Here is a 20,862-nt window from a genome sequence, read left to right as displayed (position 1 = left end):
GAGTGTAGCTTTTATTTAGGAGTAGAGTTTGCTGGTGTGAGATTCTGTAAAATACCACCAGGAACAGGCTTGTATTCACACTGCCTGTGAACCAGACTGGGCAGGAGGAAAAGGTTCTGACTGGATCTTTTGCTAGCTGTGAGAAAGAAGTGATGCCATGATGAAGCTTGCAGACACCATGCAAACTCCAGCATTTCTTAACAAATTTGAGTCTGCAGCAGGAGCCTGAATTGGGTCACTTCCAGCCCATTTTCTCACTGCAGGAAAACCTGAGGAGGACACAGGTTACTGCCTTCAGTGGCTGGTTGCAGATCCTGTATGTCAATATTGTTAAACTTCTAAAGGATCAGAGGCTGCCATGGCAATTCCTATTCCTGAGGGATATTTTTCCTCAGCACAGGATAGACCTTGACAGTGATCTCCTCTGGCTGCAGGCACTCCTGTGATCCTCACCCTGCTGCTCTTCTGGAAGAAACCCAAATTTTCTTCCAACACTTGAACTTATGACAGATTGCAGTGTGTGGGAGTGACATGAGATGTGATATCTGGCAGATGGCTCAAGCCTTTTTGTTCTTCCTGCAAGTTCTCCTTTCCTATTCCATTTCATGTTCCCTTTTCTGCACACAGCAGCTCCTGAGCTTCAGTTGTGAGACCACGTGTGCCTGGGCATTGCTTTGAAGGGCTCTGTGCAAAGTCATCAGAGAAAGGAAGCTTTGCTGGATGGTCTAAATCCTTCTAGATGTTTTCCAGTCTTCCTTGTCTAGCTGGAAAACTCAAATCATTAAAAGGGAGTGGATACCACTGCTGCAGAGAGGAAGACAACACTCCTTTCCCTGGTATTTGAACTATTTATTTCTAGTGGTTAAACCTGAAGTCACTTGCTGGTGTTTATTTTCTGAACTTGAACCAAGGCCTGTCTGTGTGCCTGGCAAAAGGGAGTGGGTCAATGAGGGTGCAGTTTTATAGCAGGACTGGAAACCCTCAAACCATTCCAAGAATATTTGTAGGCCACATAAGTTCACCCCACGCTGCACTGGAGCTTTTTGTGGTGATTGTGCAACTCCTCTGCCTCTCTCCAGAGCACTGACAATCCAAGGAGCTTTTAAAAAGGCAGGCAGAGGAAAAGGTGTTTCTTTTCCTCAGCATTTCAACCCAAAATATAACCTTCCCACTCCTGTTGCTGGGATTTCACCAAACTCCCCCTCAACAGCACAGAGTTGAGCAGAGTGACCTTTTATCTGTCATAGCAGGAAGGAACCCTAATCAAATGCAGCCCAGAGCTATGCTTTGGAACAGTCCTTACATTTTTAAGAAAACTTTGAAAACAAGCTTGTTCTATAAACAAAAATGACTGTAAACAAAGCTGTTCCTTTCTTTAAAAAGAAAAACCCCAATACAATGCAGTTGCTTTATCTCCAGGCTAATAAAAAGTTACTGCCAATTTCAGTGCACTCCAAAATCTGCCTCAGCTTTCTTTGCTGAACTGTTTTGTGTGGAGTGCTCTGATCTGAGGAGGAAACACCCTGGGGGTTTAACTCCTACTGCTTGTCCCTGCTGCCATCAGTCCTGGGTGCTGTGAAAGCAGACCAGGGTGACTTGGGAGTGTGGTGAGGGAAAGCACAATGTGATTTGTCAACAGCTGTGGATGCAGAGGCCACAAAGAGAATTAAATGTTGGTTTCAAATGTATTTGCACAGGTTATCCCCACTCCTGGACACAATACTTCTTTCAATATTCTATTTCCCCCTCTCCTTTTCTATTAATAGGGATCATGGATGTGTTTGCACAGGTAGATGTGCCCATGGGCATGGGCTGAACATCCAGAGAAATGGCTGCCCCTCATTTCCTGGGCAGCACTTACAGCCCTGACTGAACAGCTTCTGGAAAACTTCTTAGAGTCAGTGCATTGCAAATGGGAGCTGGGTGCTGTTGGTTGCTTAATTCAACATTGAACTCAAACAACTCTTTATAGCTGGGTGGAGGCAGTAACTCCAGAGAATCAGCATGAAGCAAATACAGGTAGAAGCAAACTGAACTCAGCCAAGGAGCCTCCCCTGCTTCTGTCAACAGCCAGGCTCCAGCTCTCCATGGAAAGATGGATAATTAGAATTTAATAGTCTTATCTGGCGTAGAAATTCTGATTTTGGACTGCCAAACCTACTCATATATATATATATATGTATGTATGTATATGTATATATATGTATATATGTTTGTTTATTTATTATACACATGTGAGTGTGTATATATAGTGCATATATATATTTATTTACTATACACATGTGTATATATATAAAATTATATGTGTATATAAAAATATATATGTGTATATATATAAATATATATATTACATACATATATGTACATAATAAACATATATAATACGTGTATGTATATATGCATGTATATATACATACAGATAGAAATATATACAGCATATAAAAATAAATATGTATAAAATATATATGGATAAATATCCATATATAGAGAGAGATAAATATGCATATCTGTATGGATATATGGGTAAAAACATATGGATACATATGGATAGATGTATTTTTAATTTTTATATGTGTGTGTGTATATGTATATATATGTGTGTATATGTATATATATATGTATGTATATGTATATATATGTAAGAAACCCCCACCAAACAAAAAACCCCAACTATTCATGGACCCAAACTTCTTTCTAACACAAAATAGGGAGATCCTCACCATGTGTTGTATCTTTCTGTTCTATCACCCTTTGGCTTCATTTGTACATGGGAAAGGAATTACACTGCACATAGCCCTCACTTCCTCACCCTCTGTGGGAGAAAGAGACAACTTCAGTCCTGTGAAATGTCCAGGGAGAATGGGAAAGGAATTATACTGCCCATAGCCCTCACTTCCTCACCCTCTGTGGGAGAAGAAAAACCTCAGTCCTGTGAAATGTCCAGGGAGCAGCACAGGTTGGCACTTCTGAGTTTTCCATGCCTTGTGTTAAAGAAAACACAGTATAAACAAGTAGCTGTGCTGTTAATCCTTTCTGAAGTGACTGCAGGAGGGAGGCAGTTATGAAACACAATATTCAACGTGAAAACACAATTAAAGCATCCATTTTTGGCATTCCATCTGTGCAGGTTTTCAGGCTTGCAGCTTGATTTGCTGCCTTTACAGCTGTGCTGCAGCCCACCAGCGTTTTGTGCTTTTAAATAAGAGCTGTGGTACTGCATTTTCTCATCAGCATCTTGTCAAGATGGCAGCATCCCATATAAATTCTGGTTAGTTTTTTGTAGTGCTGGATGTCGTGGATGTCTTCAGTGACACTTCCCCTTTATCACTGCAATATTTCACACAGCAGTGCTTCCTTTGCTTTCTAATATTTCAAAGCTCAAGAAGGGCAGAATGTCACACACCAGCTATATCAAATTAAAAGCAATATTACTCTGATTTTTTCCCCTGTTTCCTGGCCTGTGGAAGAATTCATATTATTATCTACATGCATTTAGTTTTACCTGAAGTAGTAACTCATCATTGCCTGTAAAGCCAGCAGTATTCAGCAAACAAACCAGCAGTTTGAAAGTGAAAGCTTCTTATCTTCAAGGAAATAATGATTGCAGTATTTAGTCTCTGTCTCTAAGATTTGCATGTACTGCATTTCTGGAATACTTTACTGGGAAATTCTGTTTTGTAAACAAGGCAGAACTGTTCTGTGTCATGCAACTTCCACTGAGAGCAATATAAATCAACTGGTACTTCTCAGCTTCCCTGGAATCGATGAGAGTTTCTTTAGGGAGAAAAGCAGCTTTTACCTGCTTGTTTTTGGTCATTACATCATAAAATTGAATTTTAAGCCTTTTCTCTCTGTTGCCACCGCCTTCATTAAAAGCCAAAAAAGATCTCCAAAACCCCAAAGTGATAAAAAAAAAAAAAAAACCATGGCAAAAAAAGACCCCGGTGATCCCTCTGCTCAGTGTAAAGCCTTCTAATTAAGATTTCAAATTTTTGGTCAGAATTAGTCATATCAAATGAAGCTCTGTCCCTTCTCTCCTCTCCATGGTGCACCCAGGAGAAAGTTTCAGCCACTCCTTGTTTTGTTTCAGCACAGGTACAATCTACAATAAATTAAAAAAAAAAATAAAATGAGGGAAATCCTCCTGTTTCACCTTTGCAGCTGCAGAGACCCCTGAAGACTCAGAGCACTCTGTAGCAGCTCTGTTTGGATGTGTCAGGCACAGAAAAGCTGCTGCAGCATTTTCCTTTCCCATAAATAAGCAGTGGATATATTCAGGAAGGCACTGGAAACAAGCTGATAAAATCAAAAAGCAAGAGGTTCTTTTCACCCTGTCAGCTTTTTGTTGTGCTTGCTGGCAAACCCAGCAGTGTTGTGGAGGTAGCAGAAGGGAAATAAGTCCATGTGTGAACTAATCACAGCTGCTGGGGTTCTTAGGAGGTTCCCAGGACACTTCTTGCCCTGTGGCTTTTCTGGCACCGCAGAGGCAATGCCCTGTCCCAGTCCTTGCCTGCCCTGTGCCACCCTGCCCTGGCATCTGGATTGTCCCACAGAGGCTGAGGGATGCTGTCTGTGGCTGGGGTTTGTGCTGCACCCCTTTTTGGGGAGGCAAGGCACGGCAAGAGCTGCTCTCTTCACTGGCAGGGGTGGAGAGGAGGCTGCAGAGCCTGCTGAGGGATGTGTGACCATGAGAAGCCTTCACCCAGCTCCTCCCTCTGCTTTGATGTGTCCTCTCTGCCCAGCTCCCCTCACTGCATCCCACCCTGCTGGGGTACCTGTTACCCATTCCTCCACTCAGGCTGGGCCCTCCCAGGGGCTCCCCTGTCAGGGAGACCCTCCTGGAGTGGTTTTGTGTCAGGAAAGAGAGACACACTGGATTTTTTGGGTCTTCAGGTTCTTGTTTCCTGTTATCTAAAATTTTGCAGTCTGTCCACACTAGGCTCAGTGCACTGGAAAAACACCACAAAAATGGCCAACAATCTCTTGTTACAAGGTCTTTTAAGACTAAACTATCCAGTTAAGAACTGACACCTAGATTATTTCCCTCTTTAACCCAATAACTGATTCCCAAAAGCTCACAATGTGGATTTTTCCACCCAATTACAAAATGCCACCCAAACCCATGAAGAAGAAGGAAGAAGCATGAAGAGGAAACCCAGGACGACACCCTGTGCCCTCCATCTTGCTTCCATCCACAACATACTAAAAATCCCAAAACCTAAATTTCCCACACTCATCCCTCATCACTCCCTGAGAGATGCCACCTCTTTTTTCTGCAGGCATGAGCCCTGTGTGCATGGGGAGAGGGAGGAAATTCCTCCCTGTGAGGGTGCTGAGGCACTGGAACACCTTGCCCAGACAAGCTTTGGATGCCTCAACCCTGGAAGTGTTCAAGGCCAGGCTGGACAGGGCTTGGAGCAATCTGGGATAATGGGAGGTGTCCCTGTCCATGGCAGGGATTTGGGAAGAGATGATCTTTAAGGTCCCTTCCAACCCAAACCAATTGGCATTCTTTTTTAAATACAGATCACATCAAAGTGGCAAAAGATGAAGAAAGGGTCAGGAAATGGCACTGCCTGGTAAGCAAAGAGCTCTGCAAGAGTGGCTGCCTTTATTCCTGACTGGGAATAAAGGGATGAGAAGGGATGAGAAGGTGTTTCACAAGCAAAGAGCTCTGCAAGAGTGGCTGCCTTTATTCCTGACTGGGAGGTATCAGGGATGAGAAGGTGTTTCATCTTGGACATCCAGCCCTTTCTGCTGCCCTGGGGAGCAGGCTGGCAGGGAGAGATCTCCCTCCCCAGTGCCCTTGCTGATCAGCTTTCCTTGGAAACAGCAGCTCTGTGGGAGGGACAAACCCAGGGAGACAGGAGAGCTGGCAGGCTGGGGACACACGCTGGGGAAGTGGGGCTGTGTCCCCAGCTCACTGGAGCCATGTCTTTACAGGACTTTCTAAAAGGGAATATAGTGATAGGGCAGTAGATAACGGGTTTAAAGGGAAAGAGGGAGGGGTTAGATTAGGTTTTAAGAAGAAATTATTTCCTGTGAGGTACTGTGAGGTGGTGAGGCCCTGGCACAGGGTGCCCAGAGAAGCTGGGGCTGCCCCATCCCTGGAAGTGTTCAAAGCCAGGTTGGATGGGGCTCTGAGCAGCCTGAATGTGTCCCTGTCCACGACAGGGATTTTAAAAATGAGTTTTAAGGTCCTTTCCAACTCAAACTGTGATTCTGTGGTGTTTTCCTGCCCCTGGGCAGGAGGCAGGGGAACAGGTGGTGTCGCTGGGAGCTGATCCCACCCTGGCCAGCTCCATGGGGGACATTTGCAGAAGCAGATGCCAGGGAAGCCAAGCTGCCCTCAGGCTTTGCTCCAGAGCTGGGGGAACACCCAGCTTGCAGCACTCAGCTGCCAGACCCTTCCCAGCCACTGCCCACACCACTCCGAGTGGGCTCCGTCAGACAGAGAGAGCTCCTGTCCACCTCCAGCACATCACACGCACCCAGCCCCCTCTGCTCTGCCTCAGTCAGGCCTTCCAAACCTCCAAACAAAGGGAATTTAGCCCTGGTGAGCACCAACTTCCCCAGTTTTTAGCCTTGCTCCTCTTGGGGCAGACAGGGCTGCACCACCCCTGTGGTGGCAAGAAATTACCCAGCCCTTACTCACCTGGGTGAAGTGAGAGTGACCTGTGGTGGCATTCTGCCCTGGCAGCACTGGGCACTGATTTCCAGAGAAATCACGAGTGGTGAGTAAAGTACAGCCCAGGTAAAGGAAAAGCCTTTCCTGGGGTGGCAGAGGCTGCCTGGGCTCACCCCAGTGCTCTTTGCTTTGTGCCCGTGGGGTCAATGGGATCTTTGCTCTCAGCCGGGCTGAGCACGGTGTTCCCAGCTCAGCTCATCCACTTACAATAAAATGACTAATTCGTGAGGAAATCATATTTAAATTATGCTGGTTTAAATTCATCGGAGGAGATGAATGCTCAGGGGAACACAGGGATCTAGGGCAGGAAGGGAAAGTCTTCTTGGAGCTGAGGTTTCAGCCAAGCTCCTCTGGGAAGTGAGCAGATCCCCTCTGCAGAGTTTCCAAGAAGGATTCTGTCTGTCTGACTGTAGAGGAGCTGCATCAGTCCCTGCACACCCTGCCATGGGTAGGAGTTGTGCAATCAGCAAATCATTCCTGAGCTACAGCAGGAGAAACAAGCTGTGGCCATCACTGCCCCTGCCACAAGCCAAGCAAGAAACTTCAGCCAAAAAAAAAACCCAAAAAACAAAACAAAACAAAAAACCACAACCAAAACCAAAGCCCCAAAAAACAACAAAAAAACCCCAAATACCAAACAAACAAAAAAACCCCAAAAACAAACAAACAAAACCCAAAAAATCCCCCCAAAAAACCAAAAAAACCCAAAAAACAAACAAACAAACAAACAAAAACCCCCCAAAAGCCCAAAGAACACCAAAACAAACAAAAAATAGCCCAAACAAAAAAAAAAGTGCAAATGGCTTTGCACTGGCAACTTCTTTCTTGTAATGTGATGTAATTAGTGTTTTACTGATTGGGTTCTGCATGCTGGTGACTTTCCTGACTTCTCTCTAAGATGATCAGCACTGTGCTCACACGGAGGTTCAGAGCAGGACCTGCAGAAGGATTGAGGTGGGAGGAGGAGTTTGCTGTCCCTGCAGGAAGTTCAGCACCAGCACTACCATCATCTGCTGACCCTCCTAGGGCATGCAGTGCACCACTGGAATTCATTAATGTCCTTTTTGGGGTGATGTGGTCAGCTCCTTGAGGCAGGAACTGTGCTTCACTTCCCACCTGCAGCCTGCCCACGAGTTTGGGGCTGCCATGGTATGAGACCTTTGTCCAGAGAAAGTAACATGCAGGATTAGAAGTGGAAATAAAATTAATGGCATCTGCTCTAACTTCTCCTAGAAAAAGGAGACAGCCATTCCCATCTTATCCTGGCAGATATCTGTCTCCTGCTGGGATGTGGCTGTCCCTGGAGAAAGATGGATGAATTTTAAACTGAGAGGCTCCCAGTGACAGTTTTATGGACCCGTGTGGATGAGCACTGTGGAAGTGCTGTTAGAGCCAGACTGAAGAAGCAGTGTTTAGATTTGAGAGGTTTAGTCTCAGATTTGAGGTCAAAGTTGCAGCTTGAGCCAAACCCATTTGGGATGACTCACGTCAGAGACCCTCGCTAGCATCTGTGATTATTGTAAAATTGCCAGCTGGTAAATCTCAGCTTGATGTGGAGGAAGAAAATACTGGAAAAACTTCATGGTAGACTCAGTGCTGAGAGGGTAAGCTCTGGCTCCCTTTCAGCTGTTGTGGTTTTAGGGGCTTTTTTTGTCTTTCTGGTGGCTCTGCCTGTGGGATCACTCAGGGCTGGGTGGCTGATGTACATTTCTTATGGATTCATGTTCCTGGCAGAGGTGTTGGAAGCGATCAGTAGCTTTTGATAGTTGCAAAATTTACTGCCAGCACCATGTAATCACTGAGAAAAGTGGTTATTATCCTCTCCACCCCGCTAACTCCTTGAGGATAAAAAAAAATCTCTAAAAATTTTGTGTAATTTTCTTCTTTGATCCTCCCTTGGCAATTCTCTGAACAGTGGTTGTGCAGCTGGGAGTGGGGAGACTGATGTGGGTGTCATGAGAAATATTTTAGTGTTTTGTGAAGGGATAATGAAACAGCCCTCAAAAATGGGGAGTCCTTCAAAATGATTAGTCCCCTTCACCTGTGTAAAGACAGACATTAATATTCTTCTGGGACTCTGTGAACAGTATGTGCCAGCATGAAAAGAAATGTCAGGCTCTTATACATGTCCTTGTTATAATGCTGCTTTTCCTTACATGAGAATGCATTTCGATGGGTTAAAAGGAGGTTCTTAATGGACTGGAGTGGCTAATAATATAATGCTGGAAAATGAGATAGTGGAGGAGATGAAAGTTTCAGCTTTGGCAGTGTAGGACATGGCTGGAGCTGATGAACCTGGATTTGGGCAGGAGGAGGTAAAGTCATGCCTGGTGTAAACACTGCAGCCATCACATGGCAGGAATTCACCTGCTGGGCCTCCTGCACCCATGAATCTCTAACTGGAATTTTGTCTGATGAGCCTGGTTGTCACCGTCATGTTTTCTGGAAAAATCCCCTTGCCCAGGATTTTCTCCTGGGAAGCTGAGAAGCCTCAGTTTCTCCTGGGTTTTGCTGCTTTGGAATGCAATATGGAGATTGTTTATCCAGCATGTGAATTGTTTTTACTTAGTGATCAATCACAGCCAGCTGTATTGGACTCTGGAGAGGAGTCAGTCACGAGTTTTCATTATCATTCTTGTTAAGCCTTCTGATGTATCCTTTCTCTATAGTTTAGTATAGTTTTAGTATAGCATGATATGATACGATATGATATATAATTATAATATAATATAATATAATATAATATAATATAATATAATAGATATATTAATATAATATAATATAATATAATATAATATAATATAATATAATATAATATAATATAATATAATATAATATAATATAATATAAATCGACCTTCTGAGAACATGGAGTCAGATTAATCTCTTTCCTCATCCTGGGGACCCTCACAAAGACCACACTGGTCTGCAAATTTGTGTGCAAATGGAACTGCCAAATCTTTGTTAAAGGCTGTGCTGCAACTTGAGAGTGCCCTTCCTGAGCCTAAAACAGAATCCCAGAATGGTTTGGGTTGGAGGAGACCTTCAAGATCATCTTGTTCCACAGTCCCAGGCTGCTCCAAGCCCCAGTGTCCAGCCTGGCCTTGGGCACTGCCAGGGATCCAGGGGCTCCACAGCTGCTCTGGGCACCCTGTCAGGGATGAATTTCTGCCTAATATCCAATCTAACCCTACTCTCTTCTGGTTTGAAGCCACTTCCCCTTGTCCTGTCACTCTTTAAAGGGACTGGCCTTGCTGGGGGTGCAGATTGGAGCATGAGCTCCCTGTCCTGCAGATCAAAATTCTCCTGCTGTGCCCCGAGAGGAATGACAAAAGGATTTGGCTGCAGATCTCCTTTAATGCCTGCAGTGATTCCTCCGCCTCCTGTGGGCAAGGAAGGAAGGAAGGAAGGGGGAGCCCCACAGCGCAGAGCATCCATGGCTGTGTCCCAGGGCAGCATGTGCCACACGCCCAGAGCTGATCCAGGCACTTCCATCTGCCCTGCTGTGTTTACACAAGCTCATTTTCCAGGCAGCTCTTGGAGACACCAGCCTGCAGCTTCAGGATGACTACCCTGGGCAAATGCACATTCAGAGAGCACATTTTTATATGACTCAGGGAGGTGAAATGAACTTTTTGCTGAGCTCTGAAAAAGACAGGGCTCAAAAAACAAAATTCAAAAACCTCAGGCAAACCCCATCTGGCAAACAGGCTTTGATTTTGACCCCACGGTATGGAGTAATAAATCCATCCATGAAGCAAAGCACAGGACTCAGTTCTTTTCTGAAAGAATGTCAACGCGAATAAAGGTTGTTATTCACTTTTACAGTCTGCAAACACCATTCTCACTCTGCAAACTCTGAGTTCCTCCTGCAAGTCACGCCATGGAACCCCTCTCCATGTACAATGTGTCTTTCAGAGTGATTATTGTCTCCCCTGTTAAATGTTAACGACTGGGATGAGAAAAGACCTTTGTCCTGGAGATAAATTCAGAGGTGTCACAAGGTTGTTGCACTGGAAATAATGGACTTAATCTCAGCATTGGAAGTAGTAAACTCTGAGTTAACACAGTTCATGTTTGAAAGAAAGAGCTGTACCATACTAATTGGTGCAAGCTTTTAATACTAATCAGCTTGTAACCTTTTCAATTTAATTTTAGGTATTTTCATGCAAAGTATGCCTGGATCTGTAGAACACACCTACATGAAGCCATGTGAATGTCTGTAATTCAGTGCAGTTCAAAGCTGTGAGAGCTGCTGAGTGCTCACAATTTTCTCCTCAGTAGAAACAGTTCGAGAAATACATAAATAAAAATGTAGGCTTAGAAATGCAATTTTTTTGGTGCCTTTTGCATGCAGCTGCCAGTGGATGAAGCTGGATGACCTGTCCCATCTCAGTGTTTTATGAAGGTGCATGGGTGGAAAAGGCAGCCTGAAGCACAGGTCAAGGAGTAAATCACCATGCAGGGTGGAGAAATGACACAGCTGGGAGGATAAAATGAAAGGCTGTAAATAAAGGGGACATTCCTGTACTTTTTGTCCATTACAAGCCAGGATCTCCCTGGCTCTGGATGACACAGCCTTGGCTCAGCAACCCTAAAATGGGTGATGTGTCCTCTGCAGGAAAAGGAGCTGGGAAGAGTCACTGCCCTGGAAATCTGCCCTTGGCAGCACACACAGCAGGCAAGAGAAAGAGGAGGAGGAGGATCAAAGTCTTGGGTGAGGGGGAGAAAAATGAAGAAGAAAAGGAATGAAGAGATGAAATTGTCCTTTATGATGCACACGCCACCCCAGGGAACTGTCAGGAGGACATGGTGGTTTAGACCTGTGACCCCATAACCTTTAGGAACATATTTTTTTAGACCTGTGAACCCCTAACATTTAGGAATATATTTCTTCAGCTCTTCCTATGACAAGAAATCACCTCCCTGCAGCCAGTCCTGGAAGCACCAGTGGGTCCAGCTGCCCTGGGCAGCACTGGGGAGTAGTGGGAGGGCAGCTGCCACTGGGGGAACACCAAATTCCCAGTGTGAGCAATAAAACTCTGCCTGAAATGAATTTTTTTTTTTTTTTGGAAGGGAAATAATAACTCAAACACATAAGCACTGCTCTGAATGCTCGTTTCATTTTGCTTGGGCTTGCTCAGTAAAGAATATGAAATTTCCATCTTTCAAGTTTGTACTGGTTTTTGGGCTTTTGGTGTTTTTTTGGTAGGGAATTTCCTCATCAAAAGGGAAATCTTTCCACCTTCCTAGAGAGGTGGTTAGTGCCCCAAGCTTGTTGGTGCTTAAGGCGTGTTTTGCCAATGCCCTGAATAACAAGCTGTGATTTTGGCCAGCCCTGAAGGGGCAGCAGCAGTGCTGAGGGACAAATTGGCTTCCAGGGCTTACCCAGGGCAGCTGCTAGCTGGGCAATCCAGAAGGCATGGCTTGGGCACACAAATTTGAGGAGGATTTATGTGGTTTTGTGTTGAATTTCTCATGCCATTTTCCAGCCTGGAGTGTGTCCCAGCTGTCCTGAGCCCAGAGCACCATCAGTGGGCTGAGAACAAGCTTTTTGGTTTTGTTGTTGGTTTTTTTTTTTTTTTTTTATAAAATGACAGAACTGCTCCAAGTCCCTGTCAGTTTGGAGCTTTAGGGCAGAGGATCTGCTGGGTCTGCCAGCCAGGCTGTAACTGTGCTTCCACACAGTTTGGAAAACAGATTTTTCCTCAGAGACTTTACAGCAAACGTTGGCTGTGACAACACCGGGTTGCACTTTCCAAACCCTCCTGGTTCTAAGTTTGTCTTGCAACAGAGCCAAGAGTGGTGTTACAAAATTGTCTACAGATATCTGCTTTATGTGTGTGCTTGTGCCTGAGTACACCTGTGATTCCTGACTACCTGCCAAAATAGCCAGAAAGCTTTTTTTGTGTGTGTGAGTTTGACTTCTCACTAGCCAAGAGCCAGATTTGCTACACCACCATGTCTGACCTGTTGGTTACAGCTCCTTCCTTTACAAAAACATCCAAAAAGTGGGTTTGGCCAGAAGTTTTTATTTTCTGATAATGGGAGCTGTTGGGTTTTTTTGCATCCAAAAAAACACAAGGTGCTTTACAAATGTGGTTCTCCCTGTTGAAAGGAGATGGAAGCCCTGGCTTGCTGACTTGCTCCAGAAGGGATTTGAAGCCAGTGACAGATTATTAAATTAATTATTATGATGTGTGTTCTGTGTACTGGTGTTCTGTACCATCACAGCATTCACACACAGCCCTCCAATGCCCCATTTTTTCAGAGTCCAAACAACATCTCTGCCTAGGCACTGCCCTGGAGAGCTGAGAGAGAGGAGAGATCACCTGCTGCTCTCCCATCTTGCCTAGAAAAGGAGCATCCAAGCTCTTCCATTTAAAACACACTTCAGGAAGTTTTTGCTGCATTTTTCTGGTACTAAACAATCCTCTAGACAAGGGTGCTGTGTGGAAGAGGGTGGTGCACACAGAAGGGGGCTCAGGAGGCCCCAGAACAACCTCTTGGACAGTGATTTCTTTGAGCTGGGAGTCAGAGCAGCAGCTGGATGGCCCTGCATGAGGCTCCTTTCCTAGAAACTCTTCCTGTGAGTTGAGTGCTCCTCATCCCTGACAGGCTTCATCCTTTGTTTTATATCCAAGGAGATGGGAAACAGGCAAAGAGGGGAGATTCTGTGTTAGTGGGGCAGGTGATTTGCCCACTCTGCTCTCTCACAGAAATTTTTACAGTACGACAGGAGAATAAAAGCAGAGTGTGGCTCTTAATCCCACAGACCAGGCATGAAGGTAAACTTGCTCTTCAGATGTTTTTAGAGAGAAGCTTGCAGCAAAAACCTGCTGTTCAAAACGGGAAAATTGGACAGTGCATGACAGTGCTTCTCCTGACAGGCTCAAACTCCCACATGGGGCAGATGCTGTTATTGCTGCTCAGAGGCAGCTCTGAGATGAACAATTTCCATGTGCAGATACTCCTGTGGCATTACATGACTCCTGTATTAACAGACACTGAACTTCCCTTGTTAAATTTAAAAATTTAACATTTTTAAAAAGCTGTTTCCCTCCCAAGACGTGCAGCCTCAGTTTGATATGATTATCAAACCATACTAAAACACAGAGTAATGGGCTGTGGGATCTCACATCTTTAAAAAAAAAAAAGAAGTAAAATCCCAGAGCTCATCATTAGCTTCCCAGGCTAAATGGTGTGCAATTGTTATAACCCATTTCATGTTCAGCTTTGATCACAGCAATGCAAGGCTGGGGTGCACCTGGCACTGTCATGATGCTGAAAGCTGCAACAGGTCATAGAAAATTCTCTGTAAGACACCTCCTGTAAACAGAAACAACACTGAGACACAATACCCACTCTTAGTCATTGGAATCGGGGGAGAAAAGATTAAATCACACTCAGACATCTGTCTCCCTGCCTCAAAAAATTTCATTCTCATGCTAAGTCTGGTTTTAAAATGTCACCTTGAAAATGTGTGACATTTTAATGGGCTGATTGCCTGAGATTCTCAAATCCTTTAATTAGCATATGAATCACAATGTTAAATATTGTGGGAAAAGCATAAGAAACTAGAATTATGAGAGAATGCTGTGCATTTCCCGTGGTTAAACATATCTTGGGAGGACTGTCTCATAGAAATCTAATATTACAAAGACAAATGAGATTTAAAAAAATACTGGGTATTCCCATTTATACCATCAGCTGGTTGTGATTGCATGGTTGTTGTTTTTTTTTTTTTAAATTTTACAGCTGCCTGTGAAAGCAGCCTGGGTGTTGCCTGTTCTTTCAATAACCCTCACAGCACATTACAGCATCACCACAGTCACTACTGCAGCCCTCAGGGTGGGTTGCATTCCCTTTTTCCACGTTTCTGATGCAGCTCCAAAATATTCAGCAGGATTTCATCAACGTTTTTTGTTCATCTCTCTGCAGTAAACAGTTTTTTTTGGTTGCTCCTAAAAATGGTGGAGGCCAAAACAAGCCATCGATTCCCAAAAATCCTTCAGTCAGAGAAAGCCAAGGAGCCTGCAGTGTGCAAGAAGCTCCTTTGTGCCAGGCTGGTGGGAGCTAAGCACACAGATAAATTATTGCTGGATTTGGGTTTGTGGTCAGAGAAAAACCTTCCAGCTGAAACAAAACTTCCTATAAGGATCTAACTCTTGGGGAGTTTTAGTGGGAGGAGGGGGCAGTGAAGTTTGTCCAGCAGGTTTTCTCATCTCAGTGCAGAGCTGGCAAGGCCTGAGCCATTGTTCATGGCTCCTGCACAGCTCATCTGCTCTGGGAGCTGATTTGGGACGGAAATCCGCCCGAATGGAGATGGTAAATTCCATTTACTTGTGCAAAAAGTGGTGAAGAATTCCACAGAGGAACAATCTGGGAACGTACTTTGGATTATAAGATTTAGGAAAGAAAAAGGGCACAAACCACACAATTCAGATTTGACCTTCAAGCATCAGAAGTTTGAGGTTAATCAAAACTAGGGTGTAGTTCATCCATTCATGAACATGTCTGTGTGAGTTGGAGCTGACCCTGGGCTTGGATCTTTCCATTTCCCTTGGGATCTGTTCAAATCCAGGGATCAGAGCCCTTTCCAGTTTGCAGCAGAAAGCCCAAAACCACACACAAAAGTTGTTTAAAGGAGGAGGCACCAGCAGACAGAACCAGCTGTGAGTCTGTCCTGGGTCTCTGGAAACTTCCAGGTAGGAACAGAGTAGAGGGATGGGAGTTTTGGGGTAATTCGGATCTCCCTGAGAGATTGGAGAGTAACTGAAATAACACAGTTTGTGTGCCAATGAAAGAGACCAAACACAGGAAATGGCACTGGGGGAGAAACGAGAGTTAAACTCAGGATTAATGTGCAGAAACAACAGGAGAACAACCTGAATTTCCAGAGCAGGAGGCAGAATTTCCTGTTCAGGGCTGGTTCTAGAGACCTGCAGAGAGGCTGAGCTGCCTCAAGTGTTTCCTGAGCCATGGTGGGGTGAAAGATTGTCCCTTTTCTGCTCATCCCCCTGACAAACCAGCTGCAGTTTTGGGATTTACAGAGCTGGGGAGCCAAGGGGAACCTGAGCAATGTCCATGCCTGTGACTGCCACTGTGGGAGATGCCAGCACACCAAGGTGGATGGAATCCCTGCTCCCAGCAGCCACACCTGATAGGGTGTGAAACCCCCAGCAAGGACAACCTTTCCCTCCAACCTTTCCCAGAAACCAGGTGAGCAGCATGGCTGTGGCTTGATTCCCATGGGGGATTTATTCCAGCCTTCCCTTTGGTGAGCTGGTGCACAGGAACCCATCCCAGCACTGTCTGTTCTCACTGCTCCAACCCCTGGGCAGAGCTTGGCTCCCAACCATCACTAACCATCAATGGAATTGGAGCTTTCCATGCTGTGCCACAGGAATAATTCTAAGGCTTCTCCTCCAAGGAAAACCATCCCTCTCCCCTCCTGTACAGCCCCTTCCCTTGCAGTCATTATTGGTCTTTAGGAACATGGACTGTTCTCATGTGAACACATGCACAAAATGAAACAATAACACCCATTTCTGTAGAAGAATATATTATTTAGCAGGTTGGTTTAAAAGGTAAAAAAAAAAAAAAAATCTGTACATCTTTGAAGGTGTCTCTTGTTGGTTTTTTTTTTTTTTTTGCATCAACAAGGATAAAAATGAGTTTGCACCGTGGTTTTTTCAGCTTTGTGCTCCATTCTTTGCTCGTGCTGAAGGATCCCATGGTGTCCAGCTGTACCAGGCCACAAAGCAACCCAGCAAACTCACTACAGTTTCTTCTGATTTCTTCTAGTGTAGGAAAAAAAAGAGAAAATTGCATCCACTATGCTGGGCTTCTGAATGTACTGTGAACACTATAAAATTCAGAGAATAATGAGGAGAAATGTGTCATTAGGGTCTTCCAGGCAAATAAAAATGTATGCCTGGGCCCTTGTCAGTGCATAAGCATCTGGTGAGCTATGCTGCAATTAGCATACTGCTGTACAGAGAGTGTCTTGACTAAAACAGCCCCTGGTGCCAGGGGACCATGTCCCAGAAAAGGCTCCTTAGCTAAACTCTGATTTGTCTCTACAGACTGCAGGCAGAAAGGCAGATCTGCTGAAGGGTGGAGCTGTGCACAGGGAGAATCCTGCTGGGAAGCTGTGGTGGGAATGCTGGAGCCTGGGCAATCCTGTCAGGAGGCTGTGGTGAGAGTTCAGGATCCTGGGCAATCCTGCCAGGAGGCTGTGCAGGGAATTCAGGATCCTGGGCAATCCTGCCAGGAGGCTGTGGTGAGAGTTCAGGATCCTGGGCAATCCTGTCAGGAGGCTGTGGAGGGAATTCAGGAGCCTGGGCAATCCTGCCAGGAGGCTGTGCAGGGAATGCCAGAGTCTGGGGAGCGCGCGGTGTCCGGCGGCAGCAGCAGCTCTGTGGGGAGGCTGCAGGCTGTGGATCCATCTCTCCCTGCATGGTCCCACTTGGGTTTTGACGTAGCCACCACCTCTGCTTGGCCAACACAGCATTTCTCAAACCAGAGTAGCCTCAAGGCTCGTGGTTTATTTGTTCAAAGGATGTTTCCTCTCACTTTTCGGTGCTGCCAGGGGTCAAACCTTCACTTTTCTGTTTCTGCAGCTGGAATGAAGAGCAGAGCAGGATTAATCCCCCCTGACTCACACTCACAGTGCTGCTGTGAGTCCCACGCTCAGCTCTCCACAAGGCATGTGCAACATTTCCTGGGAAATAATAGGCAGCAGCTTGGAATATCACAGGCATTGTTTCATCCAAACAGCTCTGGATGAATGTCCTGGGTAAACAGAACTCAGTCTTTCTCATCAGCTATTGTACTGGGCTCTCAGATTATTAATTAAGTTCTCTTGTTTCAGAATATTTCTGAATTCAAGCAGCTCCTATTTTTTAAGGCCTCTTGTGCCAATACACTGTAATTAAAGCTCCATCAGTTTGTATAAAAATGCTGTTTTGACAGCTTCTGTAAACCAGAAGTAAAATCTCAGCTCAACTTGAAAGATGAATAAAACTCAGAAAGTCTGGCAGTCGTATTTGAGTTCTTTTGCCCTCGTTTGACAAATGCTCCTGTCTAAATCGAAAAATGCCTAAAAGGCTTTGTTCTCCTTTAAAATTTAGTGCCCTCAGAGCTGTGCTCTTTGATCAACAAGCCTCAGTACTTGAACTGCTGAGGGGCTTTTTCTCCAAAGCACTTGGGAGGAGATGGGAGCTACAGCAAAGCCACTGTTCCACTCATGGATGATCAAGTGGAGGAACCTTCATTACCCACATACCAAAAATATCAGCACAACTGGTTCTCCAGGGCACTTCCCAACTTATTTTCAATGATGGCTGATAGTAGCCTGCCTACATGGTGATTTTTTTAATGTCAGAAACTCCCTATTCTGTGATGACATTAGGGCAGGTTTTGTCGTGGATCTTGGCAGGGAAAAGAGGCACTGGAAGAGGTGTGCAAGAAAGGAGTGCAGGGCCATTGTCACAGGCTGCAGGGAGCTGGACCAGCACTCTGCTGTCCTGGGCACTGCTCTCTGCCCTGCCAGGCTCCTGAGGCAATGCAGACCTCCTGGGAGACAGCAGATGTGGTTACCTGGAATTCCCACCTCCCCTGAGCCTCACAAAATGAGAGATGCTCTGTAGATTAAAGTCCCCAATGGGCAATTAAAGGACTTCACTGGTTGTGTGTTTAATCCTCCTGGGTGCTTTGCATGACTGAGTGATTCCTCATAAAATGCCAAGCCCATCCTCGATGACACACACGTGACTGGAAGTTCCTTCCCAGAAAATAAACTGGTGCTGCAGAGCCTTGAACTGCCCAACCCCAGAACATTTTGCTGCAGTGTAACCCAGGCAAACTCCTTCCCAAGGGAGGGCAGATCCCCCCAGGGAGAGCTGTGCTCCCTTCAGGGGTTATCCCTGGGGTCTGTGCCTTGCAAGCAGCTCCTGTCCCCTGCCCATACTTGTGTGGTTCCTGGTGGGCTCTGCAAGGACGTGTTTTTACTGCTTGTGGCACACACCTCTCTCCAGGCAGGTGTAATGAATGTGTTTCTCAGGATAATGATTATGCCACAAGCATTCCCACTGTTTCAGAATTAAGCTGCTGCTTAATTATAATCTTTGGTTTATTCAGTTATAATGTTTGCTTTATCAAGGAGATAATTGGAGTTTACCTCTTTCATGGCATCATCTATTTGTTTTAACCCCTCGTAGTGGTCCCTGGATTCCCACAGAGGCTGGAGCATCACCTCCTCCACTTCTGGGAACAGCTAGGTGGGAACAAGAGAAAGACTATCAGCATTTCCTTTTGCATTCCTCAGCTTGCTGCATTAATTAACTGTACATGGTGAAAATGGGCTGTGGAAGGTACCTCCCCATTTCCCTGGGGAACTGAACACGTGGTGGGTGTCACAGTCATATTTTCTGAAAAATCCCTTTGCCCAGGATTTTGCTCCTGGGAAGCTGAGAAGCCTCAGAGAAAAAGGAAAGCAATATTATCTCATTTGCTTCTCCTGTGTTTTGCTCCTTTGGAATGTGGTTGGAGATTGTTTATCCAACAGGTGATTATTTTATTGGTTTCTGCCGTGAGTTGTTTTGACCCATTGGCCAATCAGTGCCAAGCTGTGTTGGACTCTGTAGAGAGAGTCATGAGATTCATTATTATCTTTTAGTCTTCTGTAAGTATCCTTTCTGTACTCTTTAGTATTCTTTAGTATAGTTTAGTATAGTATTCATTAATATAATATAGATCATAACATAATAAATTAGCCTGCTGAGAACAGGGAGTCAGATTCATCATTCCTTCCCTCCTCTGGGAACCCCGCAAATACAATAGGTGGGGGCAAACACTGAAGCTCTGCTGTCCCCCACTCTGGTTTCTGGCCCTGGGTGACTTTACCTTTGTCACTGTTTCGAACATGGGGATGAGGACAAACTTGAGGAACCCGATCTGTGCCGTGGGTTTGGTCACTTTGTCGCGGTCCATGAACGGCGCCACCGGCAGCCCCTCGGATTTTTCTCGGTCGCTCTGGAACAACCAGAGGAACAACCCAGAGATAACAAAGCCAGAGATAACAAATATTAATCCTGTCTAGCAGGCTGTGGGGAGAGCGATGCACCAAGGAGATGAGCAGCCCTCAGATGCAGATCACAGAGGTGTCTGTAGATAGCACAGAATAGTGATGTGCTTCCCTCAGGCCAATGTCTCTGCTTTGTGGAGAGCAACATCCAAATAAAGAGAATTCTGTTCAGTTATTTCTGCTCAGCACCAGCATCAAAGCATTCACCTCCAGGCTTGCAGGGAGGCTGACTGCCTTTGCAAACCCACTGGACTTGTGAGGTAAAATATTTCAGAGCATTCAGAAAGCTGGTAATGGCTCTTGCTGCTCTGAAAGAGATGGAATAGTTCTGTGATTTCCTCATTGTTCTCCAGAGAGTGATTATTTTCTGGTATTCAAACAGAAATTATATCTCATTCTTTACTAATGATTAAAAGAGAAAATGAGTTACATCCACTTGCTTGCTGAGCAAGTTCTTTTGCTGGCATTCTTCTCTGACTTTTTGTAAAATAAGCTTTCCATGGAATCATAGAATGGTTTGGGTTGGAAAGGACCTTAAAGATCATCCAATTCCAACCCCCTGCCATGGGCAGGGAAACTTCCACTAAACCAGGTAGTTCAGAGCTAGAACAAGACTGGGCTGTCAGTGAAGCACCTGTGGGATTTGGAAATAGCAGAAAATTGTGAAATTGTGCAATTGCATCTCTCCCTCTCTCTTACCTGCATAAAATACTCCTCCAGCAAGCAATCTACCCAGGGCTCTGCTACCTCCATCGGGCGGACTTCGTTGGAGATGTCACAGCATTTTATCAGTACCATCTTCAGCTGAAAGAGGATAACACTTCAATGCTGCATTCCCAAAGCCAGCCCTTTTCCCCCTTTCCACAACCCCTGTCCTTGCAATGCACTGGGAGGCAATGTTTTCAACCAGAAAGGACAATTTCAGGATTTAACCAGAGGTCTTAAATGATCTGGGTTCTTTTTTCCCCTCTCAGCTGTTCTGTGTAAATCACTTATCCCTTCTCTGCCTTGGTTTCCCCCTCTGGCATGTGTCACAGTGGGATGTGCACTTATCTGCTGCAGGAAGAGATTCAGTCACAAGTGAC

The 20,862-nt window shown here is 45.2% G+C and overlaps 1 protein-coding gene across 5 annotated transcripts in view; it reads right to left on the bottom strand.

Annotated features, from left to right (window-relative positions):
* Positions 1 to 16,235: 16,235 nt before the first annotated feature.
* PDE9A (phosphodiesterase 9A) overlaps positions 16,236 to 20,862 on the bottom strand; it is a 51,822-nt gene continuing 47,195 nt past the window's right edge. For 4 of the 5 annotated variants that reach the window (XM_039729484.1, XM_039729486.1, XM_039729485.1 and 1 more), the window contains 4 exons: positions 20,477 to 20,581; positions 19,597 to 19,725; positions 18,872 to 18,967; positions 17,262 to 17,312 (listed from right to left, as the gene is read on the bottom strand). In XM_039729484.1, coding sequence (XP_039585418.1) covers positions 17,262 to 17,312; positions 18,872 to 18,967; positions 19,597 to 19,725; positions 20,477 to 20,581 — 381 coding nt within the window. Of the gene's footprint in view, positions 17,313 to 18,871; positions 18,968 to 19,596; positions 19,726 to 20,476; positions 20,582 to 20,862 lie in introns of all 5 variants that reach the window. The other variant, XM_039729483.1, reaches the window with a different exon arrangement.

This window comes from Passer montanus, unplaced genomic scaffold (assembly GCF_014805655.1).
Source record: "Passer montanus isolate IOZ18808 unplaced genomic scaffold, ASM1480565v1 scaffold69, whole genome shotgun sequence".
Classification (NCBI taxonomy): Eukaryota; Metazoa; Chordata; class Aves; order Passeriformes; family Passeridae; genus Passer; species Passer montanus.
Note: the sequence above shows the minus strand (reverse complement) of the source record. Positions and strands in the feature narration are given on the sequence as shown.